The following is a 27,131-nucleotide window of genomic DNA, read 5'->3' as shown; positions in this document are numbered from 1 at the left end:
GGTCAAGCTGCCTAAATACGGCACAAAACAGACTAGGGAAACAGATAAAGAAACTAAGATCCAGTTAAAGGCATAAAGCTTTAGCATATATACGGAAAATCATCCCCGCAACTCTTTATCAATTTGTAATTTTCTCCGAGTACTATCACAAAAACCTTGACATACCGTGTTCGTCCATTAAAAATGCTTGACAAAACTGAATAATACACAAGCCTTCAGTGTCATCTAGCTTGGCATATTGTTCTATGCTAGTGGTACACAATATTCAGACTCTGAAGACTTCCCGGAGAGCTCACTCGATCTCTAAGTTGTTGAACTAGGCCAAGAAACTCCTTTTCTGGTATCTGGCCTGACCCTGAGCAACCAGACAATGCTATACCATCATAACAATATCAGATCAAATATACACAGAAGCCAAGAAATTGAACCCAGGGATGGAGAACTGTTGCGAAAGGAAGTCTGTCTGAAAGCAAGAAATCATCAGATGTCTCAGTCTTCGGGAGACCTTAATCCCATTTGATCCTTGCCATCGGTGTAGGAGCACATTCGGAGGTCAAAAATATGGTTTCAATTAGCTTCTCCGGTACTCTTGAGGGCAACTTACTTCAGCATGAAATATACAATTAGATATGTAGATCCTTCAGTGTGTCCAGCTTATCTAATCTCCCATTTGATGAAAGCAAAGCAGAAGTTTCACCAGTATTCAAGTTGACAACCCCATTTCCAGGGATTTTCTGTGTCTGATGGAAAGCTGTACTTGTAGCTGAGCTACGAATACCTTCAAAATATGTTGAGAACGGGAAGAATTCGGCGCAGCGCGTTTTCCATCCTACATGAGTGTGCCAAACAGATCACTCTCCAGAGAATTATCAATTAAGTATAATTGTCAGTGAAAGACGAATAAGGATTTTGCGTCTCCATTTTGTCAAAAAATTGTCGGCACATAGTTAAGTAACATAACTGAAAATCACATCAGGACCTATACACCCTAATAAAGAAGGCAAAAAATGACAAAGGGATATACTACAACTAGAAGACACAGCAGACGAAGTAAAACAGACCAAAAAATCCAATCAGAGGGGACTCCACAAATCAGAGGTTAGAGCACGTCACCAACTTACTCGAAAAAGATGCACCGCACCTTTTAAAATAGCTTTAGAAGCTTAACCTATTTGGATACTAAACTTCAAGGAGATAAAATGGAGAGAAGTAGGGGTGCCCACAATTCAGATTAAACACAAAAAATGACCGAACTGAAAATTTTGGTTTTCTCAGTTTGCTTTGTTCGGTTACTCAATCAGTTTTGGTTTGAACAATTCAGAGATTCAGTGTTCAATTCTCTAAACGAACCACCGATAAACCTGAAGTTTATATACTTAGATGCATTATATATTTAGTTTTGGGACTCATATAACTTGCTCAAAAGTTTTGGGAGTTGGGGAGTAAATTGCAAACACAACTAGGTTTGCTTCAAAGTTGCAGCCGACTTCATGAATACTGACTAAGTCACTACACTTTATTGTCAGATGAATACTGATGGACCGTAAAAAATCCACTATTTTGGTTTATTACAAGTAGAGTTAATGGAAGGCACTACCATTTCTTAAAAATAAAAGAAAAGAATTATTGGCTGGCTAATAGGCGTTTAGTTGCGAAGGCATCACTTCTTACCTGACTCTGGCAATGGCAAAGCTCCTTGTTGTGAAAATTAATTAATAAAGAGGGTAAGCTGTACTTCATTCGCGGAGTGTCCTAAAGAAATTCATATCCTATTGCTCAGACAGGTAGTTAAGGCCTAGATAACTGATTAGAGATACTTTGTTTGACAAAGAAGAAAGTTAAAGTGAAAACCGAGTAACCAAACAGAAAATTTAATAACTGAGTGAACTGAGATAACTTCGGTTCAGTTTCGGTACAATGAAGGACCAAATCAAACAGACCAAATGACCACCTAAATGAGGGTGGGGGCAGAAGTGCAGTAATCTTGTCTTCAAATAGCTTAAATGTTTGTGATGCTAGAGAACACTGCCAACACCATGAAAATCATGTTGCAGAATAACTATGAGAAAAATGGATATGACCGGTCAAGTGGTAAATCCTATCAAGTCAATGATGCACGTTCCAAACTTAAAACCATTCATGCAGGGGAACAGTAGAAATATGGACTAATTGAACTCTCCTATACCTTTATCAAAGAACCAGCAAGAAAATCTCGTCAAAAAAATAGATGAATCAGAACAGAGGAAGAAAGGAAACGCCTCTGGAAAAAAATAATTAAAGAACAGGAACAAAACAAAAACACTCAATTTCTACAATGTAGCAGTTTGACATGGAATGTATGGCTTTTTAAGCCACAAAGGTGTATTGGTCACAAACTGAAACAAAATGAGTGGCTAATTTAGCTTAACCCCGTTCAGATTGCAGAAATACGATATGTATATTTTTCTTATCTTGAAACAGAACAAGAATAGCATGCATGATATATTGATATCAAAAATCAGAACAGCATGAGATGGCAAAGAGCAAAGCACTTACTCAATGCAGCATCATGGTCATTCAAGGTTTTCTCCAGGATTTTGTGAAGTGAAATGCAGTCTTTCAGTTTCCATGTCCTAACAGCTCCTTGTACACCATCTCTAATTTGGAGAAAAGTTAAAACAGAACCCTTAAAAGTTTAGACAACATATATACCGAGGCATTATTAGCAATCTGTTAGACTGCTAATTGATTCATAAATACAAGTCCTTACATAGAAACAACATCATTAACCCAGTCTTCAATTAACTTGACAGCCGCAGCCTTCCTGGTTGGTTCCAGGACATACATTAACTCAGCCACTGCAGCCCTGTGCATCAATGATTCTGCACACGTACAACAAAGAACTCATACTTCTCTTAGGAACAAGAACATAGACCAAATATGACAAATCCATTAAAATGACAGTTGAAAATGGACCTTTATGCTTTTCAAGGAAAACGTAGTTTGCCTCAATTAGTGATTTCTCGTGCAACTGACTGAAAATGCCAAGAGAAAGAAATAGGTACCTCAGTTCAATAAAAAGGATAAATCACTGTTTAATAAATCAATATCTAAAAACATTTAAGACAGAAAATGGAGGATACAAGGGAACCTAAAGGTAGGTCGCTCGACTTCTAAGACACGCCACACAAGTTTTTCGGTCTCGGTCACTGGTGAAGGCAACTCTCCTACTTTATGGAAGAATTTTATCTGCAAGAGATCACATTCTATATCAATAAAGAGGTACAAAGAGTTCACGAAGAATTTGAACCCAGTGCAAAAAAACAGTTGACAATGCAAACAAAAATAATCTACGGTGCTGCAGAATAATTATTCAGAAGTCTTGAAACAAGATAAATATACCAAACAGAGATGAGATTCTGGATTTTCTGCATCCAACCTCAATAGATGCTTTACAGCCTGGAAAAGATAGAGATCCAAGAGAATGTTTGTCAATGGTTACAGAAGGAAAGGACCAACTCTTTTTATAAGGAGAAAGAAAAGGAAAACTTTGATTCCTGATACAATTAAACAAGAAAAGATAATAAGGATGGAATTCAAGAAGTTGAATTAAAATGCACTGGAAACAGTACCCAACATAGGTACACCATACAAAAATGATAAGACATTTGACCAAAAAGGAAGAGAAAGTTTTCTAACTGTTGAATTATGAAGGAACTTACCTGCAAGGCAAGCAAGATTTTCTGTTTCCTCATGTTTACTTCAAAGGATAGTAAATGTGTCCCCAAGCAATCACACGAGTGCTTAAGTAGCAGCTTCAGGTACTTCGTAGCCTCAGCCAGAGGATCTTCAATCTGAGTTTTCTCAATTGAGAAGATTTTATTCAATCAAAATATGCAAAAGTTGTAATAGCCTCAAATAAATAAAGTTCCTTTTCTTCCATTTTATTGGACAATTTTTTTTTTTTTGGATTAGACTCCAAATGTTTGACACGACCTCACAGATTTTCATGTGCTAAATCCCATTGTAACCACAAATTCAAATGGTGATGTAGATATCCCTCGGTACACTAGAACTCGATAAAAAATGAATTCCAGAATCCTCTATCATCACTAGGGCTATACATTACTAATTGTATCAAATTGTGCATATATCATACATGAGATTATTGCGTCCAAATTCACAATACCTACAAGATATGACAGAAACAAAATAATACCTGAACCAATTTTTCACCATATGGATCAGGATCTACAGGCTTCACCTGGCGCTTCCCTGATTTTGCAACACTAGTTGAACTTGATTCCTCATTTTTGACATCTGCATCCTAAAAGCACAGAATATAATAAGTAACTTCAACCTAAGTTAATTTTTCAAAAGCAATAGAGAAGCAACTTCAAGTACTTTCTTAGCTCGGGCCTCTGCTTTCCTCAATTTTTGCCTTAATTTCTTTTTCTGAGAGGGAGGTAGCTTAGACATCTCGTCATTTTCTTCAGCTGCCGACTTTGGAGGACAATCATACAGCCTCAGGTAACATCTGAGTTACAAGCAAAGGATACCCAAATGAAACATAAAAATCTTCAGTCACAGAAACGTTCGGTAAGCTAGCCGACAATCTAGGACAAAACATGGAACGCAGAATCGTTCCATGGTCATATTGGCAAACTGATAATCTAGGACAAAACATGGATATCAAGCAGAATCCTTCCTTCCAGTAATCAGACTAGCAGATGTTTTTCCTAGACAATACTTCACAGGTTTTGACAGAAAATAGCAAACAAATTAGTAAATGTTAATAACAGCATTATAACAGGTTAAATTCCAAGATTCCTGAAGATCCCAAACATTTTAACAAATTTTAGCAAGTCAAAATAAATACCTGATAGCACCACTTGCTGCTTTGCGAAAATAAGCGTGTGAATGGAGCCGATCTTGAAATTTCAGCATTTCAACGTAGGTGCGTAGTGTCATTTTCCTTAAGCAATAAGAGTGAAAATCAAATTGGTCCTCCGTGATATCTGAATAATGTTTTTCTACAGCCAGAAATTTCTTTAAGGCCCGCCCAAGCTCGCCTTGGCGCAGATAACTTTCCCCAGATTCCAGTTCATACCTTTCCAAATTCATCAAAAAACTGCTGCTAAAGGATCCCAAAACCAAGCAGATCATGATCAAGATCAGTGAAGAGACTTACCACATGCACTGCATATCGTAAAGGTTGTTCAGTTGATCTCCTTCTTTTGTGAACAAAAAAGCCGTCTTTTCAGCTAACGCCACCTACAAAGATGTGCAGCGTAGGCCATAAAGAAATCAAGAGACTAATGTAGGATAATTCATAGGTATTGAAAATTACCAGCAAAGTTTAGAGATTTTATTAAAGATAGAAGAAAATCAGCAAAGTGTAATACCTGATCAGCCTGAAGCATACGCTTGACACATTCACTGTTAACATAGCGATCTGAAAGATCCATACACCTGGCTTCATCCGCCAATGCCGCAGCAGCTGTCAAGTCACCACTATGCTTTAATATGCGGCTCTGTGTTGGAGAGAACCAAAGACAAGTTACATACATCACAAAAGTAACGATTAGACCAACATATGTCAAGTTCATCCAGGGACCAAGATTCATGTGTAAATATATGATCATAAAATTTGAGAGGCATGAAAAGAGTAGAAGATTACTTGATAAACTAGCAATATATAGTGAGTGGATTTGACTTAAGATGTAACGTCAAATGAGACTATACCAGATCGAATGGATTTTGATCAATGTAATACTTATGCTGCTTAAGTTTGACAACTAAAGAAGATGGACAAAAAGAAACAACATGCAAAAAATGATAATGAATCAATAGGCAAACATCGGAAAACATGTATGTCAGAAAGACCTATATTATATGTCTAACATAGGTGGCAACAACTAGAAGCAAAGGTTAAAATAAAAATCAATCCATCATCTACACCTCAATCCAACTAGTCGAGCCCTGGAAAATGAATCCTATATCCATTCTCTGTCCAGACCCATTAAGCAAAAACACATAATTAAAGATGCAAATTACAGTTACTTAATTTTGGCAAACTCTGATAGCAGACTTTACTTTCACAACATTTTGAAAATGGAAGTGCAGTTTCACAATAAACATTTTTCAGAAAAGTAACTTAAGAACCAAGAAGGGATATTGCCAAATATCAAAGTCAACAAACAAATGGTAAAGGCAAAAGAAACAAATAATGAAAGATTCACAATTATTTTGATATGGATAGATCAGCAAATATACCTTGACAGAGTATAAATCTATGACCGTCGGAGTATGTTCTATTGCCTCATCAATTTTTACAAGAGCAATGTCATACTGTCCACATCTATCATAATGCTGCAGAAGTAAGTATTTCAGCAATTAGAAGGTGAAAGGAAACAAAGAGAAGGACATCAACGCCGTGAATATTTATTGAAGACATGTGAGCAAACCTGAGCCAAATAGAACAAAATCCACACAAGTGTTGAAGGGGGCTCTTTTCCCTCACTGCAGCATGGAGCATAATGTTACATGTAGAAGTGTATTTTTTTTGACAAAGTAAATGTTCCATTAAAGGCATCAAGAAGATGCAAATTAGTTACAAAAGTAAGAGCAAAAGTAGTTGGGTCTGTTAGCTCTGGTACAATTATGCTAGAGCTAGGGAGCTAACAAAGTTCAAGAAACTATCTAGGGAATCTACAAAGGACATATTAACCCAACTATACAGACAAATGAGACAATCAGCTTTGAGAGAATGGAGAGGCGTTGATAGGCCATCAAAACATCTTCTATTACGTTCCTTCCAGATACTCCAAAGAATTGTTGCAGGTATCATTTTCCAAGCTTGTTTGATGGTGTTGTCAACTTTCCAGCAGCACCAACTCTCAAGAGCTGCTTTGATACTATGTGGCATGACCCAACTGAGTCCAAAAAGAGAGCAAAACATGTTCCACAGACTTGCTGTACCAGTACAATGCAAAAAAAGGTGTTTGTTGCTTTCTGCTGCTTTCTGACATAAGTAGCATCCATTCACAATGTAGCGTTTCCTTCTATAGAGGTTGTCTTGAGTTAGGCAAGCTTCATATAGCACAGTCCAACTAAAACAGATGATTTTGGGAGGTAGCTTGATTTTTCAAATTAGCTTCCATGGCCAGGGGTCATGACTTGATTAAGTGCCCCCGACTTCCTGTAGGCTGCAATGACTGTGTAGTTCCCTGCTCCTGTAGTGTCCCACTTGAACTGATCTGTCGCCCGAGTACTGAAAGAGAAACTCTGTAGAGTCTGTAGAAGTTTGACCAAGTCGTTAAGCTCCCAATCATGCATATTTCTTCTAAACATAATGCTCCAAATTGTTTCATCTCTATTTGCGAGACTGTTGAATCTGGATACCTGGCTAAGTGGAAAAGACCTGGATAATCATCCATCAGAATTGTGTTGCAGAGCCATTTGTCTTTCCAAAATTTTATATGGAGTCCATTCCCCACATGAAGTGTGTTTATGCTGAGAAAATTCCTCCCATATCTTGCAAATGTTTTTCAAGACTCCAACCCCATAAGGTGCTCTTGAAAAATTGGTGCACCAATGACTCCGTATTCCATGTTTTGCATTGACCACCTCCTTCCATAAGGCATGTTCCTCTTGTGTGTATCTCCATAGCCATTTCATGAGTAAACACTTGTTATGCAGAGCCAAGTCCTTGATCCCTAACCCCCCCCCCCCCCTTGTAGTTTGGGAAGGAGGACTTTGGGCCATTCTACCAGATGATACTTGCGCTCCTCACTGTTTCCTTCCCACAAAAAATCTGATCTTGCCAAGTTGTTTCAACACTTTGCTAGGAATAGGGAACATGGTATGTGGGAATACTATCAAGTACACTGTTGATCAATGTAAGTCTACCCCCCATCGATAGATACTGCATCTTCCAAGAGGCAAGTTTTCTCTCAAATTTCTCAATAACTCCTCCCCAAATAGTTGTCGACTTATACTTGGCACCTAATGGCAGCCCCAAATAGGTGGTTGGGAATTCACCGATACTACAACCCAAGATAACCGCTAATTCTTTTAAATTCAACACCTCATTAACAGGATAGATCACACTTTTTAGCATGTTGATGTGCAAACCTAATAGGGCTTCAAAGATAAGAAGGGTTAGACTCACAAAATATCAGAGTGTCATCTGCATATAACAAATGAGAAATGTTTTTAGTGATCCTGTTCCCCACATCAAAACCATTCAGCCACTGGAGTTGCTTAGTTTTGTCTAACATTCTACTTAAACCCTCATTTGCAAGTATAAAGAGAAAAGGAGAAAGTGGATCTCCTTGTCTCAAACCTCTTTGCGGGGAGAAAAACCCAACTGGATTTCTGTTGATGAGGATTGAGTATTTAACGGTAGAGATGTTGAAACTGATCCATTTGATCCATCTTTCACCAAACCCCATTTGCCTAAGGATGGAAATAAGATAGGACCAAATTCAATTGATCAAAGGCTTTCTTTATCCAACTTGCATAGTATGCCTGCCCCTCCATTTTTCAGTATACAATCAAGAACCTCATTTGCAATCAATGAAGCATCAGTGATTTGCCTATCTTTAACAAAAGCATTCTGATGATTAGAGACTAGCTTTCCCATAACTGTTTTTAGCCTTTTTGCCAGGACCTTAGCTATGATCTTGTAGATACTCCCAATTAAACTAATTGCTCTGTAGTCTTTGAGATCTATTGCTCCTTTTTTTTCGGAGTAAGGGCTATGAAGGAAGCGTTGCATGACCTGACCATCCAACAATGCTGATGGTAATAGTTCATAGCAGCAAGTATGTCAACTTTGATGAAGTCCCAAGATTTCTGATAAAATGCCATTGTGTACCCATCAGGCCCCGGTGCCTTGTCTGGAGCACAAGATTGAATTGCTGCCAAAACTTCATCTTCTTGAAAAATCGCCACCAGATTCATTGTTTCCACAGCTGAGATCGAAGCAATGCCCTCAAAGTTGGCTGATGACTTTTCATAAAAATCAAGAGTTTCTTGTTTCATCCTCTGCTTATCCACAATGATCTCGGTACCCACTTTGATTTTGTCTATGCAATTTCCCCTTCTATAAGAATTAGCAATTTTTTGAAAAAACTGTGTTCCTATCCCCCTCCTTAAGCCATAAGCATCTTGATTTCTGCCGCCAAGAGATTTCCTTAGCCTTGACTAGTTGTTGAAGCTCAATTCTCAGGTTCATCATCTGAATAGTTTCCGGCATTGTTAGTTGTCTACTTTCTGCTGCTTGCTCAAGTGCTGACAACTCATCTAGGGCTTTGGTTTTCCCGGTCTCTACCTTGCCAAATTCCTCCCTATTCCAGGTTGTTATATCCTTCTTCAGCCTTTTCAATTTCTGTAGTAGTACATAGTCAGCCCTACCCATTATATTGTAGCTCTGCCACCAGTCTCTCAATTTCTCTAGAAACCCTTCTGATTGAAGCCACGTGTTTTCAAACTTAAGTATGAAGGGCTAACATCCCAATCTCCGCTCTCAAGAAGAATAGGCTTGTGATCCGATATCACTTTTGGAAGGGCTGATTGTTTTATAGCTCTGAATGAGCCATTCCACTCTGTGGAAATGAGAAATCTATCAATTCTCGATGCTTGCACAATGTTATCACCCTTTGACCATGTAAAATGAGCCCCCTGTAGTGGCAAGTCAATCATGTTAAGGTCTTGAATGGTGTCTGAGAAGGATCTCATGGCACTAGTCCTTCTCAAGCAGTTCAATTTCTCGCTTTCAAATCTGCACACATTGAAATCACCCCCCAATACCCAATGTCCATCCCATAGCCCCCGAACTCCAGCAATTTCGTGCCACATCTCTTCCCTTTCCAGATTAGTGTGAGGTCCATAAATACCAGTAAAACACCATTTGAACTCCTGTTGAATACTCTCTAGCATACATGATATGGAATAAGAGCCCTGGAGGGTGTCTGTCTTGACCCACTGCCTCTTATCCCAAATAATTATGATACCGCCCCTAGTACCACATGCTTTTAAAGCTGCCCAGTCAGCCCACTTGTTACCCCATAATTGTTGTACCCAAGCAGTAGACCAATTTTCTACTTTTGTTTCTTGCAAGCACAAAACATCCACTTTCCATTTTCGAATGAGAGATTTGATTGTGCTCCTCTTACTACTCTCATTCACCCAATGTAGAAGTGTATATTCAAACATCAAAATTGGAAGTAAGAAAAAAACTGAATCAAAATCCACAGAAATCATAGCATCAAGGTAGGCACTGATTAAACCTCATAAAATTGTAAGACATTGATACCTTTGAGCTTATATCTCAATGGAATCCAAGAGAAGGTTGATTGATAAACATTGAAAGTATGATACAGTAAATCAAAATAATCAGGCGTGAAAAAGACAAATAGTAGCTACTTAAAATTCCCTTATTGAAGTTGTCTTGACAAACAGACTGGCTTCATCTGGTTAAAATTGAGAAATCAGCTTTGGTGCAGAATGTTATAATTTTTTTAAGGATGAAATATGTAGATAATCTTTGACTAGTGTCCTGATGTGGAACCTCTATAATGAAACAAAAAACTTTATCATGAGAATCATCTTGAATATGGTGATTGAAGGTTAAAAGAAACATAATAAGACAGGTGACCACATTTACGGAAACATAAAAATAATCTCAGCCTCAAACTAGCAAACTACAAATTTATTTGTTACAGAAATTCTTTAAAATAAAAAAGTAACCCGAATGTACCTGGTAATAGAAACCTATAACTAGTACAATAACAACATACCCAATAAAATCCCACAAGATGGGATCTGGGAGGATAGAATGTACGCGGACCTTACCTCTACCTCAAGGGTAGATAGGCTGTTCCCAATAGAAACCTGTAACTAGTAACTGTCGATATCTGAAGTGGTCTCAAGAAGGTCAAGGTAGTGGAAGAAGAAAAGCAAATGAGATCCAATTACTCATCCAACATGATAAAGGGGGCAAAATAAATAATAAATCAGCACACGACAAGGATCTGTAAAGTAAGAGCAGCGGTTTGTTAAGCCTAATTGTGAGAATGACACACAAGTGTATCATGAATCAAAAAGTAGACAGACTTTGCTAACCTCTCGGGATATCCACCAGTAGTCTTAATTGACTTCTCCATACTCAGGAACAATTCCCCTAGAATATTGGCCTGTAACACATGCAAATAGTTATAAACACCAAAAATATGCAGGAACACAATAAACCCCTGCAATCTGCTATGGTACATGAAGGAACATTTGATCTAACCTTGCCAGCGTGATGGTACAGTGGATAAAGATCAGAAAACAAGGAAGGAACGCCCTAAATATTCATCACCACAAAACATGTCAGCTTAGATCAAAAGACCAACGAAACCAGAAAGGGTGATGGCATATAAGTACTTTTGTCAGAAGAGGTCGAACATAGTTCTCGGCTGCTTCCCGAAACTTGCCATCGCTAAGAAAATCAAGTGGAATTCTCTGAAAGGGACAAGAAAAGAAAGTTCACTGTGGATACTACTTATCATATTTCCACAAGATAGGAAAAGGTAATAATGGCGATAGATTAGTCATAAAATGTTTACATCTCAAGTCATTGAAGACAGCTTGTACTTTTAGCATTTAAAAAAAATGAAAAGTCAATTTGCCCCAGGGTTTAGTTCAAGTGGCAAAGGATGAGGGACTTGTGACATAGGTCACAGGTTCAAGCCCCTTCGCCATATGAACTAAGTTTGTTATTTAAGTGGAGAAAGATAGAGGGGCATGCCCATTACCACTCAGCTTTAAAGAATAAAGACTGGTTGGTCCTAAGGTTGGCCCCTGACAGTTCTTTTTTAAAACCAAAAAAAGAATTAAGTCAACTCTATCAAGAGAGATTATATCTAATACTTAAACCATAATAAGGTCCACAAAGACAAGAACGCAAAGTAACTAAATCAGCCATCTAAAATTACAGTACTTTGCTGAAGGCAGATAATTATGGAATTTCCTGAAAACAAATTGACAGGATATGGGTAAGAGAGGTAGCCACTGCCCACAATCATAGGCAATGGGATCAATTCAAACATTATTGGACAGAACGAGAGAGCTACTATCCTGCTAGTAGGCAGGATAAAGCACACATTACCTTTACAGCAGATGATCTACTATATTGCTGGGCATGTGACTTGTACAAAGTTTCAAGCCTATCAATTTCATCAGAACTATACTGCCCGTTTTCAGAATACAGTCCCAGACATCTTTGTAACCCCTCATAGTATCTGAAAGTTAGAGAAAGTATATATTACATGAATAGTTAGTACTCCACTCAGAAAGGTCACGACGACAAGAAAGGAGCGCGCATGTGATTAAGCAAACAGATAAAGATAGGGCAAAAACAAGGGCATTAGACAGCAGAACTAAATACATGAAGTGTTACTCTGCATTCTAAGGGTTCAGGAAGGAAGGGAAGAAAAAGGAATGCAAAATTAGCTTCTTTTCCTTCTATTTTACGTTGCTTGGTTGAAGGAGCAGGTACCAAACACGGGTGCAGATCTAGAGGTTGGATTCGTCATCACATAAATTTTAGAATTTGGGGCATGGCAAAGAAATATAAATAAGAAAAATATATCCGACATTTAGATTGTTGAACAATAACATATATTTTTAGTCAAGAAACCAAACATAAATTTTAGTCCGACTACACACTTAAACTTTGTGGGGGTTCTATTATTTCCTTGTCTTTGTCTGAAATGCATCCTTGACCGCCTTACACAACAAACACCATTATATGCTTGGTAGGTGGTAGACACGTGGTGCTATGTGCCAAATTCTAAAAAAGAAAAGAAGGCATTGTGTCTATATTAACAGCTATCCACACCGCCCAACCCAACCTTTCTCCTTTCTTCAAATGGCATTCAAGCACCTTTCTTCATCTCCCATTTTTCTTTAACAATCCTTAGTTCCCAGCCAGCATCCTACCATTCTCCTCCTGTACAATGCATAAATATCCGACACATATTTGGCTTTTAACCAATATCTAATAATAATTCTAGTGGTATATAAGAAGAGAGGATTAAATCAGTCAATTCATATGAATTCGCCAGAGGGGAGAGTGTTGTTTTTTAAGCTAGTTGGTCTTCAATGGCAAAAGGCATGAAGTAGTGGAGATAAGAGGTAGAGGAGTCGGTGTATGGAATTAAAAATGCAAAGGTTGGATCCGTGAAAGTGGTCTATGCTAGCACAAAGCTTGAATAAAATGGAAATGGTGAGAGATATGAGTAAGGTGGCTCGGTTGTAAAGGGTTGTGAAGTTTGGAAAGTAGAGCAATGTTTTTGACTGATGAGTGGAGCAATGGGTCTTGTTTTATGTATTTGTTGAAGAAGATTGGGAATGGCTTGAGGAATGTAGTCCGGTGGTGGTACTTTATTTTATTTTAGGGTGAAATGGTGGAGAGTTTACATGGTTCTTTGGCGTGAGAGGAGGAGGAGGGGGAGGGAGGGTTTAGATATTCCGAGTCAAGGATGATTTATTATTTTACAATGAAATATTTTCAGGTGAAGAGCAATGGGTTGGAGAAGAATGCTGGAGAGGTATTTATATATCTCCCTTTAGTCAATGATGTTTGAGACGAGGGTCTTTTAACAGCTTCTCTATCTCCACAAAGATAGGTGCAAGATCTGCGTACATATACCCTTCCCAGACCTCACTTGTGAAATTACATTGGGTTTTCTTACTTTTTTACTTGTATGCCGCACTGTCATTGTCTAATTTTTGGTTGTCTAATCACACTTGAAATTAGTAGTTGTTGTAGTCAACAATGTAATTTAACTCGACTCCATTTAATTATAGTAAAATGACTAATGACTATTATGTAACTAAGACTTGATTATTATATTTCAAATTAATTAAATAGACATGGTTTACAAGTTACTAAACTTCATTGACGGGTGCTGAGATGAGCTTTGCATTATTGGAGGACCCACCATGGATCAGCAACATTTTAGGAGGAACCCAAGCAATCTAACTTCTCTTATGCCCTTTACAACAACAATGTAAGGCATAAAGTTTCATGATAAACCTGAGGTACCAGGAAAAGAGCCCGTCCTTAATTTTTTTAATAAATTCCAAAATATTATATGTAGTTCTAGCACTCGTAACAGCAGATTCATTGAACCAACATATGTGTCTAAGTTCAAGGCAACTTGATATGAAAAAGAAGAAAATAACCACAAAACAAGTTTCATAAACATATTCTCTGGAAACTGGACCTTCTACATTATGTGAAACGACCCTTCTGGGTTATTTTGGTTACTTTGGATCTCCACTTAAAAAGGACAAAAAGAAACAAGGCAAACAAAATTGTCTGAAAGGAAGTAAGCAAAGATGACATGACATGTACAAACTACAAAGTACGGAAACTCCGTTCTATTTTTTAGCTGTACATTAAACAGCAGGAAACTAGTTTTCTGAAAATTCGCATCTTCTAATCATCAAAATTTACGTGGATATATAGAAGTTAATGTTACCATTCTCAAAAAAAATCATCAAAATTTACCAGAAAGAACACCACAATGAATACTGATGTATTACCAAGGAACGATCCTTTTTTAGAAGGAATTACCAAGGAGTTGATTTTTTTTTGTGAGAAGGAATTAGCAAGGAACGATTTAATCCAAGTATAATATAAGAGATAAGATATGCACATATAGAAAAATTTAAGTTTAACTGCATAAATGTTCTTTATTACATAAAGGTGTTATCTAAACGTCTCAGTATTTTTTGACAAACAAACTGCTATAATAGTGCACCTGTAATTGTCAGGATTCATTGAGAGTAGCACTCTAAACAATCTTTCACCTTCTTCAAAACGGTGAAGCTTCAAAAGAAGCGAAACCTCTTGCTCCTTGTAGCCCAATTTGTCAAACTACAGTGAGCATAATAAAATCAACATCCAGGAGTAAATTCAAACAAATTTCCATAGGATTGCATCATATGAGCTTACAATCTTAGACTCTTTCTTGTGCAACTCTTCAAGGGCCCTCTCAAAAAAACCACATTCCTCTAACAGAGAAACCTGAAACAGTTTATAACCAGGTGAAATTAAAGTTTTTCAGGATAAAAATAATATAAATTGATAACAAAAAGCTCCAAAAACAGAATTATTCATTGGGGTAACTCGGTAGTTGCATAAAATCACCACATGAAGAAGTAATTTGCTTCACATATTGAAGAGTTGAAAAGCAATTGAATTTTAATTGAGACAAGGCTTGAGCCACTGAAGCCTTGTCCAAATAGACATAACCTGATGGCAACTAGTTCAAACACACATTCTAATCAATTAAACACTCGAGCAGGACGCTTCAAATCAGGAAGATCTAATAAATTAGGTCCGTGAGGGTGGTTACACAACCAAACCATTTGCATGTTTAAATTCACAGCTAACCAAAGAGCTTTCATTAAAAAACACTTTCTAGGAGCCGAGCAGAACTACCTCAGAAACAAAGAAACAACCATTTTTCAGAATCAGTTTATATAACTATCAACTATGTATCATGGAGTCAAGCTTTCCCAATGTGTTGCTAAACTAGCACTACCCTATGTCAAAATAAAAAGAATCAGATGGGTAGCAGGAAAATCTTCAGCATGCTGAAAGTATGGCCCTGGAAAGCAGCATCTCCAAAAACTACTCTCATGTGATTCCATCTATTTTGGGCAATAATAAAATAAAAATTAAAAACAAATTGCATATTACTGGAAACTTCAACCCTCTAACCACAAAACCGAAATGGGTATCAGGCAACACAATGGTACCGGAATATTTTAAGTGTCACCACACTCACCGAACACACTTCCCAAATAAATGAAAACTTAAAAACAGAAAACAAAATATTCTGAAGCATGCATAAACATTACTAGCAGTTATTGTTACCTTGTATAGAAGCATCTCCCCGTGCTCACAACGTTCATTTTCTGGAGGATAATCATCTTCGAGAGTCCCTTCAAATGCCTCAAGGATATCAACAGCTTTTGACCCACTAACATACAACAAAATGAAATGTAGATTGATGTTTGAAGTCAATGTTGTGAATTATAGAAAGCAAAAAATAGAACCAAAAAATTATCCATTATCACCAGTGTGACAATTTTTAAGTAACTACGCATATTCAGGCGAGGAAACAACTGGAGCAACTGTATATTAAATGAAAGAAGAACCTAGCTTTATTTTAGATACAATAAACACATGTTTGATCATATAGCATTTTCACATTTTGTTCCATTAAATATACCTAAGTACCCACTTTAACTCATGTGATGCCACTCAAAATTTTCTAATAGTTTCTCTTACAAGAGGGTTGTTATTTTTTTGAGAAAGGTAACAGTGTCAAGAGGCTCGTTAGTACTAGAAAATCATGTCATTCATGTTTGTTTAGAAACTCCGAACACTGAAACATTACAAGGACAAAAGCCAAGCATCTTCAAATTTCATGAAACCTAACAGATGACATTTTTGTTCTACTGAAGTAAACAGATCTGACAACCTTTCCTCCAGTACACACCCAACACAAGACCACCTCCCCCACCCCAAAAAAAATGTCGAACTAAACATTTGCATGGCCCATAACTAGGGGTCTTCATGAAAAAACAAAGGAAAAACAGACATTTTTTTGTATTTTAATCTTAAAAAACAGACATAAATTGATTTTGGTTTTAAGCAAAAAATAACCAAAAATACCCAACTATATTGAAAGATCATAATTACACACATACATATGTATATTTTATATAAAAATTTCAAAAACTTACGGTACATAATAATCTTTTGCTCTCTTAGGGGTCGTTTGGTAGAGTGTATTTGAATAATGCAAAATATGACGTATTAGTAATGCTTGTATTAGCAATATTTGTGTTAGTTATGTTTGCATTAGTTATGCTTATATTTTTCTTATGCAGTGTTTGGTTTGATGTATTAAAAATAACATGAATTACATAATTTCTAAAAAAAAAAAATTACATAATACCCTCCATATATATGTTAGAAAGGAGGCAAAAAAAATTTCGAGAGATAATAGCGTCTTTAATCATGTTAATGCATGCATTAGATCCATTGCATTACTAATGCCATGGATTTTGAGGTATTAGTAAAACACACCTCAATACACAAGAGTGTGTAACTAATGCAAGCATTAGTTATGCATAGGGTGAAAAGATATAACAAACAAGGTACTACTAATACACATTAAACTAATGCATGCATAAACTTTCCAATAAACTCTACCAAACGACCCCTTAGTTCATAATCTAGGTATTTATCTTTATAGTAATCGAAATTTTTGCCGTTACTTCCTAGTTTGATTAGTAGTGTTCATTTTGACAACGCCAAGAATATATCATGTTTAAAATAATGTCACTGAGTCATTTAATTAATCATCATTGTTTAATTCAAACATCAGCTAGATATCTCAGTATATCACACAACTAAATCTTTTATTTTTTGCTCAAAAAAATTATTTTTTTTGAAACTGGTAATTTTAGCTGTAAGAAATGTTGAAATTAAATATGTATATTTCCTTCTTTCTTAAAGGGCAATTGAAGTAGTATTATGTTGAAATTAATCAACCTAATATGTACTTGGAAGTATATTATCATATATTTTATATAAAAAAAAAACTGACAAAAACCGAATAAAATGAAAAAGTTGAAGCGATGAAAATCCGACTTAATTGGTTTGGTTTGATTCCAACATTTGAAAATATGCCTTAACTGGTTTGGTTTTCTTTTAGAAAAAAACCAACCCAAACTGAACTGCTAACACCCCTACTCAAAACCATTGTAGGGGAAAAAGAAAAGAGAAAGACAAGAACTAAGGAATCAGACCAACTGCCAGACCAGTCATACTTTATTCACATGCAAACAAAGTCAAATTCCCCAATATGAATATCCAACGTCTTATACACAAAATCACCACATAATGCAGCAGTTCTGCAACTCCTCAACTAGATTCCTATTAGGCATAAAAATAGAGAATCACCAGGAGAGAAACACACATATATGATCTACCATTTGTACTAGATATTACTACAATAGTAGAGCAAGTTACTTGGAGTTTAAATGATGAGAAACAGCAAAGCCAATCCAATTCATGCGATGATTTGGCTTCAGAGTGAGCAATTGCTGTCTCGTTTCAACAAAACCTGACAAGTCACGCATTTGTGCCTGTAGAGAATATTTACCAACCCATAAGTTTGGACAAAGGAGAAAAGTACGCTAAAGAAAAATGAAAAGGGAACATAATGAGCATGACAAAGGTAAAACAACAAACGGCTACATTTTACAAGGTAAGCTTTCAGCAATCACTCTAACGAAATTTTTAGATGCTAATCAAGTAAGAATTGCTTGCTTTGTCATAGAAATTGATGATCCACAGGAATGCCGGGTGAATAAGCCAGCGATCGAAGAGAATAAACCACAGAAATGTCGCGTGAAATACAGTACAACTATAAGTATGGGAACAAGAAAAAGGAGTTGCAGGAATGCTCAGACATGACAATTTTACAAGCATTAGCAAACACTCATTCACTTGCATCAGTAAAGGGTGTACAGTGACAGTCTCATCCAATACTCCAAAATACACATCACAAACGAGGCAATAACAAATGAATGTGCTTTAATTGTACGTGTAGCTCAAAACGAAACAAGAGAAAAGTCACAGCAGAAACCATGACCAACTCTTTTTAAGCCTCTTTTTATATGACAGCTTCTTAAGTAATTGGGCAACTCACTCATTAAGGAGCGTCTATTTAACAACAGTTAACACATGATTGAGAAGCAGCCCAACTATTATCTTTCGCAACCCATTGTGAGGCTTACACTGATTACTGATGAGCTTAAATGAAAAACATTTTAAGTGCAGGCACACACTCAGAAAAGGAAGAAGAATGTTATTAAAAGAATCTCACCTGTAAAAGGGATAGGTCACGTAATATCTCGATGTTGTCAGGATCAATTCTAAGGGCATTGCGATAGCACTTAATTGCTTCTCGGTACTCTCTATCTGACCGGTATAGGAGCCCATATACATGCCAACAAACATGACTCTTAAGGTCTTTCTGCAAAGAGAGAAGCGTAGTTAACCCTGATATACAGTTTAAAAAAAAAAAACAAAAAAAGGACACTAGAAGTTAAAAAACGTTCATTCCTAAGAGGGGAAAAAAGGAAAATAAATGAACTCCACCTTCAATCCAAGCCGGACAAGTTCATATGCTTCTGATTTGCGGTCTACACAATTCAGTGTTAATCCTTTCATTGCTAGTGTTTCTGTAACCAGATCACTAAGTAAACAGCAGCATAATAACTAAGAAGGACTCAGAAAGAAAGAAGAGTCATTAAGATACAAAAATAAAAGAACTAGTGCTATTTTACTCAAAGCTCAATCTCAATTATCTTACATCCAGCATAAAACATGGTCTGGAAGTTAGAGCTTGAACTACTGACTGAAAATTTAAAGATAAATTTTCAGTAGGCATGTCTAATAGAAGTTTTTAAAAAAAAGTAGAAGTTCCCATTGGCATGCATATTGCCTGCTGTTCACATAAATTTTATTATCCATCATACTTATCATTGGTTGCTTTATTGCATCCTCTCCTCTTTGCCATAATAGAATTGCATTTACCTCCATGGTCGGGAAATTTCTTGAGAATAGTGTCAGCAGCTTTCAAGCCTTTCTTGTACTGCTTTGTCTCATATGATTTCTGCAACATTGGGAAATCCGGAGCCACATTACACATACGTTAGTCAATCAGTCATCATGAAATTAGAAAGAGAATATATATATATAAAAAAATTTCAAGGATCATATGTACTCCAGTCATAACCAATTAACAGGAATATCTCATGTTAATTAGTCATATAATCTAGAACAAAAAGGATTATATGTCGAATCTTACTAAAAAGAACACCTGGTGTTGGAGTTCGAGAAAAAAACACTCAACTTTCAGTGTGAATTCTTTTTGATTGGTAAACATGAAGTGTTTTATTCAAAGGCAGCACTAAGCTTGTGCTATGAGATTACAACAGGAACCCTGTAAAAAATCAGTTGCTGCCAAGACTTCGGGAGGTAATTGACAAAATCTAGTAGGCTGCCTATATCATATACATTTTGCATTTCACCCCAAAAATGCTTAAACAGAAAAAATAATAGCGCAAAACAGATTATTTGTCAACTTATTATATGAAGCAAAGTACGCCTTCTATCACTTAAAGTAAGTATGAGATAAAGCATCCAGCTTTCGGCATGATTTTTTGTTTCTTTTGATAGGTAAAATAAAAAGTTTCACGGATCAAAAGTAGCACTAAGCTTGTGCTATGAAATTACACAACAGAAATCCTAGCAGACTAACATGTGAGGCAAAAAATAACTCTAATATGCTATATACATCACACAATTGGCATCTTACACCAAAATGTCAAAAGAGAAAACTAGTAGATTTTATCATGTGTATGTTCTCCTTTCCACTCTTGAAACATTAGTGATTCTCTTCCCTTCTAGAATTACTCACCACATAGAAACAGATAATTTCTCCTTTATCTTATTTTCAAGGTAAGTTGCTGCCACGTGACCAGGTGGTCACGGGTTCAAGCCTTGAAAATAGCCTCTGGCAGTAATGCAGGGTAAGGTTGCGTACAGGACACTCTTGTGGTGGGCCCCTTCCCCGAACTCTGCGCATAGCGGGAGCTTTAGTAAACCGGGCTACCCTTTTGTATGATTTTTTGGGTGACTTCGGCACCCTCGGCCAAGGATTCCTTAAATTTTGAAAATAAAATTATTTTTTATAAATAATAATAATAAATAATCGATAAATAACTATTTTGCAAAAAAACTTACATATTTGAAAACTATATGCAAAAGTGATATTATTCACATTTGGAAAAGTTTGCTAACATCGTATTTTCTTATTACTTGTTAGTTGTGTGAAAAAGTTGTTGTTGACAATATAAATCCTCTATATGCTTTCGAAAGGTACAAGTACTCTACATATTTTGCTATGTTCCAACTAAATTCATGCCAATGAATATATTCTAACCCAAACACAATTTTTCACACTAAATATATTTGGAAACAATTCAAAAGGCTGGTAGCATAGTTGTTTGTTGGTTGTTAGAAAAAGTTGATCTCATCAAATAAATCCTCTATATGTTTTTGATAAGGTATAAATGTTCCGTATATTCAGCTATATTCCAACTTAATTCTTTCCAATACTAGTAATTAGTAGAATGTTGGGTCTGTGATCCAGAGTAACGATGAGATTGACGAGGATGTCTCGCACCGTATTGGGGCGGGATGGATGAAGTGGAAGCTCGCGTCGGGGGTGCTGTGTGATAAGAAGGTGCCGCTCAAGCTTAAAGGCAAATTCTACAGGGTGGTAGTCCGTCCGGCCTTGTTGTATGGAGCGGAGTGTTGGCCAGTTAAGAACTCTCACATCCAAAAAATGAAGGTGGCAGAAATGCGGATGTTGCGCTGGATGTGTGGGCTGACTAGAGGGGATAGAGTTCGGAATGAGACTATTCGGGAGAAGGTTGGTGTGACTTCAGTGGAGTGCAAGATGCAGGAAGCCCGATTGAGATGGTTCGGACACGTGAAGAGGAGGGGCATGGATGCCCCGGTCCGTAGGTGTGAGAGGCTAGCGTTGGATGGTTTTAGGCGGGGTAGGGGTAGGCCGAAGAAGTACTGAGATGAGGTGATTAGGCGGGACATGGAGCAGTTACAGCTCACCGAGGACATGACCCTAGATAGGAAGGTCTGGAGGACGCGAATTAGGGCAGAGGACTAGGGCCAGTTTGGGTCGCTAGTGTAGGGAATTACTTGGTAGGGGTTTTATTCCTGTTATGATTCCGTGTTCCGTGTCCCATGTTTTATTACGAATCTGTGTGCTTTCCTCTGCTTTCCTCTGTTTTATATTACTTATGGGTGCCGTATTTATGTTATGTAATCTGCTTCTGTGCTCTACTATGTGTTTGTGTGGTATCTCGTGCCTTGAGCCGGGGGTCTATCGGAAACAGCCTTTCTACTTCTTTAGAGGTAGAGGTATGGACTGCGTACATCTTACCCCCCAGACCCCACTAGGTGGGAATACACCGGGTTTGTTGTTGTTGTTGTTGTTTTTTTAGGGTTCTCCAAAACTAGAAGTTCACAAAATATCAAACTTACATTTGCCCGCACCTCATGTAAGTCTATAGGTATCTACATAACCATAACATGTTGTCATCGCTTATATGGTCCTTTGCTTCATAACATTATTTTCTTAGCTAAGTCTTGGAAATTGTAGGTCTCAGAATATAGATCTTCCGTAATATCTTCTCTCCAATGTAATTTTTAGGTCTACTTCATTCCCTTTCAACACCTCCAATCATCATACTGTCGCATTACTAATGGGTATATTTGGAAGTCTATGCCGAACATGGTCAAACCATCCCAAACGATCTTCCATTATTTTGTTCTCTCTGTGTGTGATTTGCACATTCTATGATATGGACACTTATGATCTTGTCAAATAACTATGACAGAACATCCATCCTTAAATTCGCATTTCCACCTATCTATCCAGCATAATTAACATCTATTATAGATCTACCAGGTTCAGAGTTGAACAAGTTTTCCATCACCCATCTAATGTCCCGAAGTATGTACTTAAATACTCTTTTATAAAGTTATATTGTATGATTCATAAGTTCAGTACAACTTTTTTAAATTAGCACCACCAAGAACGATCGGGGATTAGACCAGACCCCAACCTGTTCATTGATCACAAAATCAATTACATGGAGGAGGAATTTAAACTTTCCTCTGATTGACACCAATAGGATGATAAGTTCATCCTGAAACAAAAAATGGTATGTAAAGGGACCTGAAATACTATTAGGGAAGATCCCATCTAGTCTAGTGGTTACACAGTATTGCTCCTTTACATCTATGTCAGCTTTCAAAAGAAGGATATACATCCTGTACACAATAGTTACAGTACCCATCAACAAAAGTGAAGAGTTTATTCTAAGTTTTGATCCTGAGGTTAGGACTCTCTTCCGGGTCATTCTTCATAGAGGGGCTTTGACTTGATTAGGCAAAAATACAGCCTGGGTAAAGAACCGGTCTCCTTTTTCTATCACTCCAAAATTTGCCAAAGCATCAGCCACTATATTGGCTTCCCTAATAGTGCTGAATCTGAAAATTCCCTAGACTCATCAGCTGTTGGATATCCCTGATAAAATCCGTAATCTGCCAATTAGGATTGTAATTATCGTTGATCATGCTTACCGCCAGCATTGTATATGATACAAGACAAGATACGAAAGACGAAAACAGGAGAAAACGAAGGAAACGATACAATAAAGTAAAGAATAGATAGATTGACATAAACCGATAACGAGGGGACAACCAAGGGTATACTAAACCCTAGACCTTCCTATCAATCACCGACAACACCAACCTCTTACGAGGACACAAATGAGAACGGATTACCGAGCACCCACGTTTCTGACGAATCAAGAAACTCCCAACAAGTTTCTACAAAACACTCTCAAATGTATTCAAAACATCATCATTCAATCACTAAGTCTAAAATAAAGGAAAACTAGCTATTTATAACCATGGGCTATTTATTACACAATGGGCCCAAAAGTGACCCTAAATTGCTATTGGGCCCAAAAGTGACCCACGAGCCCAAAAACAATGCAATTGGCGCATATGCGCTCTCGAAGCCCAAGCGATCATCCAAACACGTCATGGCTCAATGCTTCCGTGGATGACTCATCAAATGTAGCTTCTCCTGCGCTCCAAGCTATCAACATATTGTTCTCGAGGGAGCTTAAAAAGGGTACTCCAAACATGCCTTGTAATCCTCGAGGTGGTCATGGCTTGGAATCCCTTGTATTGGCCTCGAATTATATGCTCAAAGGCGTTGATGCCAATTTGGATTGTATCAATAACAAGATTCAGATGGTGATGATTAACACACCGTTTAATACCATTGAGAATGGCATACATTCGGCAGCACTAATGGTCCCTGCCCCAAGATAAGAATAGAAGGCCATAATCATGTTACCATTTTGGTCTCTAAGAATTCCATCACAAACAGATTCACCTGGATTGCCTTTTGAGCAAGTCATCAATACTAAATTTCAATAGTTGACTTGCAGATCTCATATACTTGTCTATTTTAACCTCCCTCGAAGGTTTAGCATGCTCGACTTTAGTAAAAATAAAATCTACATAACTTTAAAAGCATATCCCCTCTACTCTTATGCATCAGAAGGAAGGTACTCATTTGGCATATCAAACGTAACATTAAGCTTGGTTAGTCATATTACTCCCACCTCTCAAAGGCAATTTCAGACCTTTCATAGGGTTACCATTTAACCACAAGCTTTTCTCACCGCGACGCTCTCCATCTTATTTACTCCCACCATCCCAATGCATGTGATGTAATTTGATTGGGCATAGAGTTTAACAAGTATGGGAGAACTTCGCATTGTTCCAAAACTACCCTTATAAAGAGTACACCTTTGTGGACTATTAGCCAAAGACCCAACATGAGTAAAATCTTGATAGTGTCATTAAATATTTGCCAAATAAGGAAATGTGCCTTTTTGGGACTGACTAAAACAAAAAGTGTGTCATATAAGTTGGGACAAAAGGAGTACTTCTTCTTGTACTATCTTTGTTCCAATTTATGTGGTTCCACAAAGATTGGCAGCTTTCTAAATTTGGAAGCAGTTTAACCTAAACTTCTTATTTTGCCTTGGTGTCAAGCTTGTATAGCCACACGAATGTTATGGCATGTTTAAAATCGGAACTTGCAATAATGATCTTATAATCATACTCGTATTAGAACATCTTTAAGACCATAAGTTTCAAAACTCTTCCTTCCTTTCTTAAATTCTATACCTAGTCAAACTATATCCACATAAAACTAAATTTGAGGGAGTAATACGAGAATAATACCCCAAAACCCCAATCCAGACTTCAAAATGGTTGCTTCCCACGTTACTCATTCGATGGTTTGTAATCTCGCGGTTGGAGGTGCAATGCATTTTCCATTGGGACATATTCTTTTCTGTGCATCTAATTTCATGAATATAGAATAAGTTTTCATGTCCCCAATGTATTAGAATCAACAACATTGTATCTTCAACAACAACAACATCAACAACAGACCCAGTGTATTCCCACAGAGTAGGATCTGGGGAGGGTAAAATGTACGCAGTCCATACCGCTACCTCCGAGGAAATAGAGAGGTTGTTTCCGATAGACCCCCGACTCAAGATATAGAACAATATACCAAGGTAGCATAACAAAAATCAAAGGTAAGAAATAGTAACACTAGATATCCGAGAAAAGAAGTTGAAAATTAGAAGTTGATCAAAATTGTCCATCATTCTCTCTTTGATCTCTACTTGTTTTTTTGTCTCTTTCTTTTTATTTGTGGGAGGGGGATAGGGTTGACCTCACTATCTCTTATCAACACTTAGTAAGAACATCCCTTAATACACTAGGCTTATCAAAAATTAAACACTTATAAAGAATATACTTTAATCAACTTAAAGAGTGTTTGGCCATGAGACTTATTCACTTTTTCCCAGAACAATTTTACACTTTATTTACAAAATCAGTGTTGGATATAAAATTTTAACTAGAACTTGGAGTTGGATTCCAAATTTTGAGAAGTACTCCAAACCTATTTTACAACTCAACTTCATAAATTCCAAATAAAGTGTTCTCTTCCCTCCTTTACAAAAAGTATAACCAAATACAACTTCATCTTCAACTCCAACTTCATAAATTCCAAATAGAGTGAAAAATATTTGGAATCAATGGTCAAGTGCTTACTTAATTAAGCCAGGTCGTTCTCCTTCTTCTACATTAGCAGTAAAAAATATTACTTTCTTGGATTTTAATAGGTAAAATGTCATGACATAGTCAATTTATCAATCCTAACAGTGATGACATGACAACCCAAGCACAAAAGTATTTTGAACCAACGATTCTATACTTGTATAGCACAAACTCATCTCCAAAGTAGCTGACGCTAGTTCAAATTCATAATTGTACTGCTATACAAATTCCTAAATTCTCATTGCAATGTAAACGCCTCTAGCGCGTCCAAAGTCAAAATTGCAAAACAACTTAACAGATACAATTCCCAGCAACATAAGTATTTAGGACCAATGATTCTATATTTGTCCATCACAAAATCATCTGCAAAAGTAGATGGCTGCTAGTTCAAATTCGCAATTGTACTACAATACAATTCCTAAATACGCATCGCAACGCAAATGCCTCAAACACGTCCCACGTCAGAACTGCATACACAACTTAACAGATACAATACCAATGATTCTATATTTTTCCATCACAAAATCATCTCCAAAGTAGCTGACTGCTAGTTCAAATTCACGATTGTACTACAATACAATTCCTAAATATGCATTGCAACGGAAATGCCTCAAGCACGTCCAAAGTCAGAACTGCATTGCATAAACAACTTAACAGATACAATTCATGCAACAAACGTAGTAGTACAATGTCAACTGAAGTAATATGGCATAAAATACATGCTACTAAAGTGAGCACGAGCAAATAACACACGTTGAAAGAATTAATTGTACTTGAGAGAGAAACGAAGAACTTACTACGATGAGTTTGAAGAGGTTGGCCTCTTTGGGAGGAAGCGAAGCTCCCATTTTTTAATAGGCGAAGGTTCTAGAAAGAGAAAGAGGAAGGAGACAGCGGAGATGGTGGCGTTTATCTGCGGCAACCCTACTGAGATATATTCAAGTTGAAGCTCTTTCGGACTGGGGAAGCGCGCAAGGGGTATATTTTGGGTAAATTGGTAATTTTGTTGCATTCGTGGGAATTTATAATTTTACTTCGTTTACTTAGTACTAAAAAGAATTAGGTGAAAAAGAAAGGTTTACTAAAAAAAAAATTAGGTGAAAAGAAAGGTTACAAAATGGGTAAATTTGGTAGGCATTTGGATATGACTTCCTTGATGTTTGAAGTTCAAATTAAAAATAGTATTTAAAATTATGTTTGATCGTACATTTTACTTGAAGAAAATTAATATTTAATTAAGTAAAAAGAAATTTTA

At 36.9% G+C, this 27,131-nt stretch overlaps 1 protein-coding gene across 1 annotated transcript; it reads right to left on the bottom strand.

Moving 5' to 3' along the window:
• Positions 1–59: 59 nt before the first annotated feature.
• On the bottom strand, positions 60–26,900 carry LOC107876145 (N-terminal acetyltransferase A complex auxiliary subunit NAA15). Its single transcript, XM_016723163.2, has 26 exons — positions 26,674–26,900; positions 19,661–19,739; positions 19,223–19,305; positions 18,948–19,097; positions 18,089–18,204; positions 15,920–16,025; positions 14,993–15,064; positions 14,799–14,914; positions 12,137–12,269; positions 11,413–11,490; positions 11,279–11,332; positions 11,110–11,180; positions 6,447–6,501; positions 6,256–6,351; positions 5,385–5,513; positions 5,171–5,253; positions 4,859–5,089; positions 4,384–4,516; positions 4,199–4,306; positions 3,702–3,833; positions 3,382–3,438; positions 3,131–3,228; positions 2,956–3,014; positions 2,750–2,861; positions 2,536–2,636; positions 60–829 (listed from the first exon to the last, which is right to left on the bottom strand). Exons 1-26 carry the CDS (start codon positions 26,722–26,724, stop codon positions 624–626), a joined length of 2,709 nt encoding a protein of 902 aa, XP_016578649.2. The 5' UTR covers positions 26,725–26,900; the 3' UTR covers positions 60–623.
• Between the last annotated feature and the right edge of the window lie 231 nt (positions 26,901–27,131).

This window comes from Capsicum annuum, chromosome 6, assembly GCF_002878395.1.
Source record: "Capsicum annuum cultivar UCD-10X-F1 chromosome 6, UCD10Xv1.1, whole genome shotgun sequence".
NCBI lineage: Eukaryota > Viridiplantae > Streptophyta > Magnoliopsida > Solanales > Solanaceae > Capsicum > Capsicum annuum.
This window is presented reverse-complemented; position numbering and strand designations above follow the sequence as displayed.

Bases quoted from the DNA above. Each gene is read 5' to 3' on its own strand.
- LOC107876145 (XM_016723163.2), bottom strand. From the start codon at position 26,724: ATGGGAGCTTCGCTTCCTCCCAAAGAGGCCAACCTCTTCAAACTCATC. The intron at 3,834-4,198 runs GTATTATTTTGT...GAGAAAACTCAG, and splicing joins ATGGTGAAAAATTGGTTCAG to ATTGAAGATCCTCTGGCTGA. The intron at 3,439-3,701 runs GTAAGTTCCTTC...TATCTTTTCCAG, and splicing joins AAATCTTGCTTGCCTTGCAG to GCTGTAAAGCATCTATTGAG.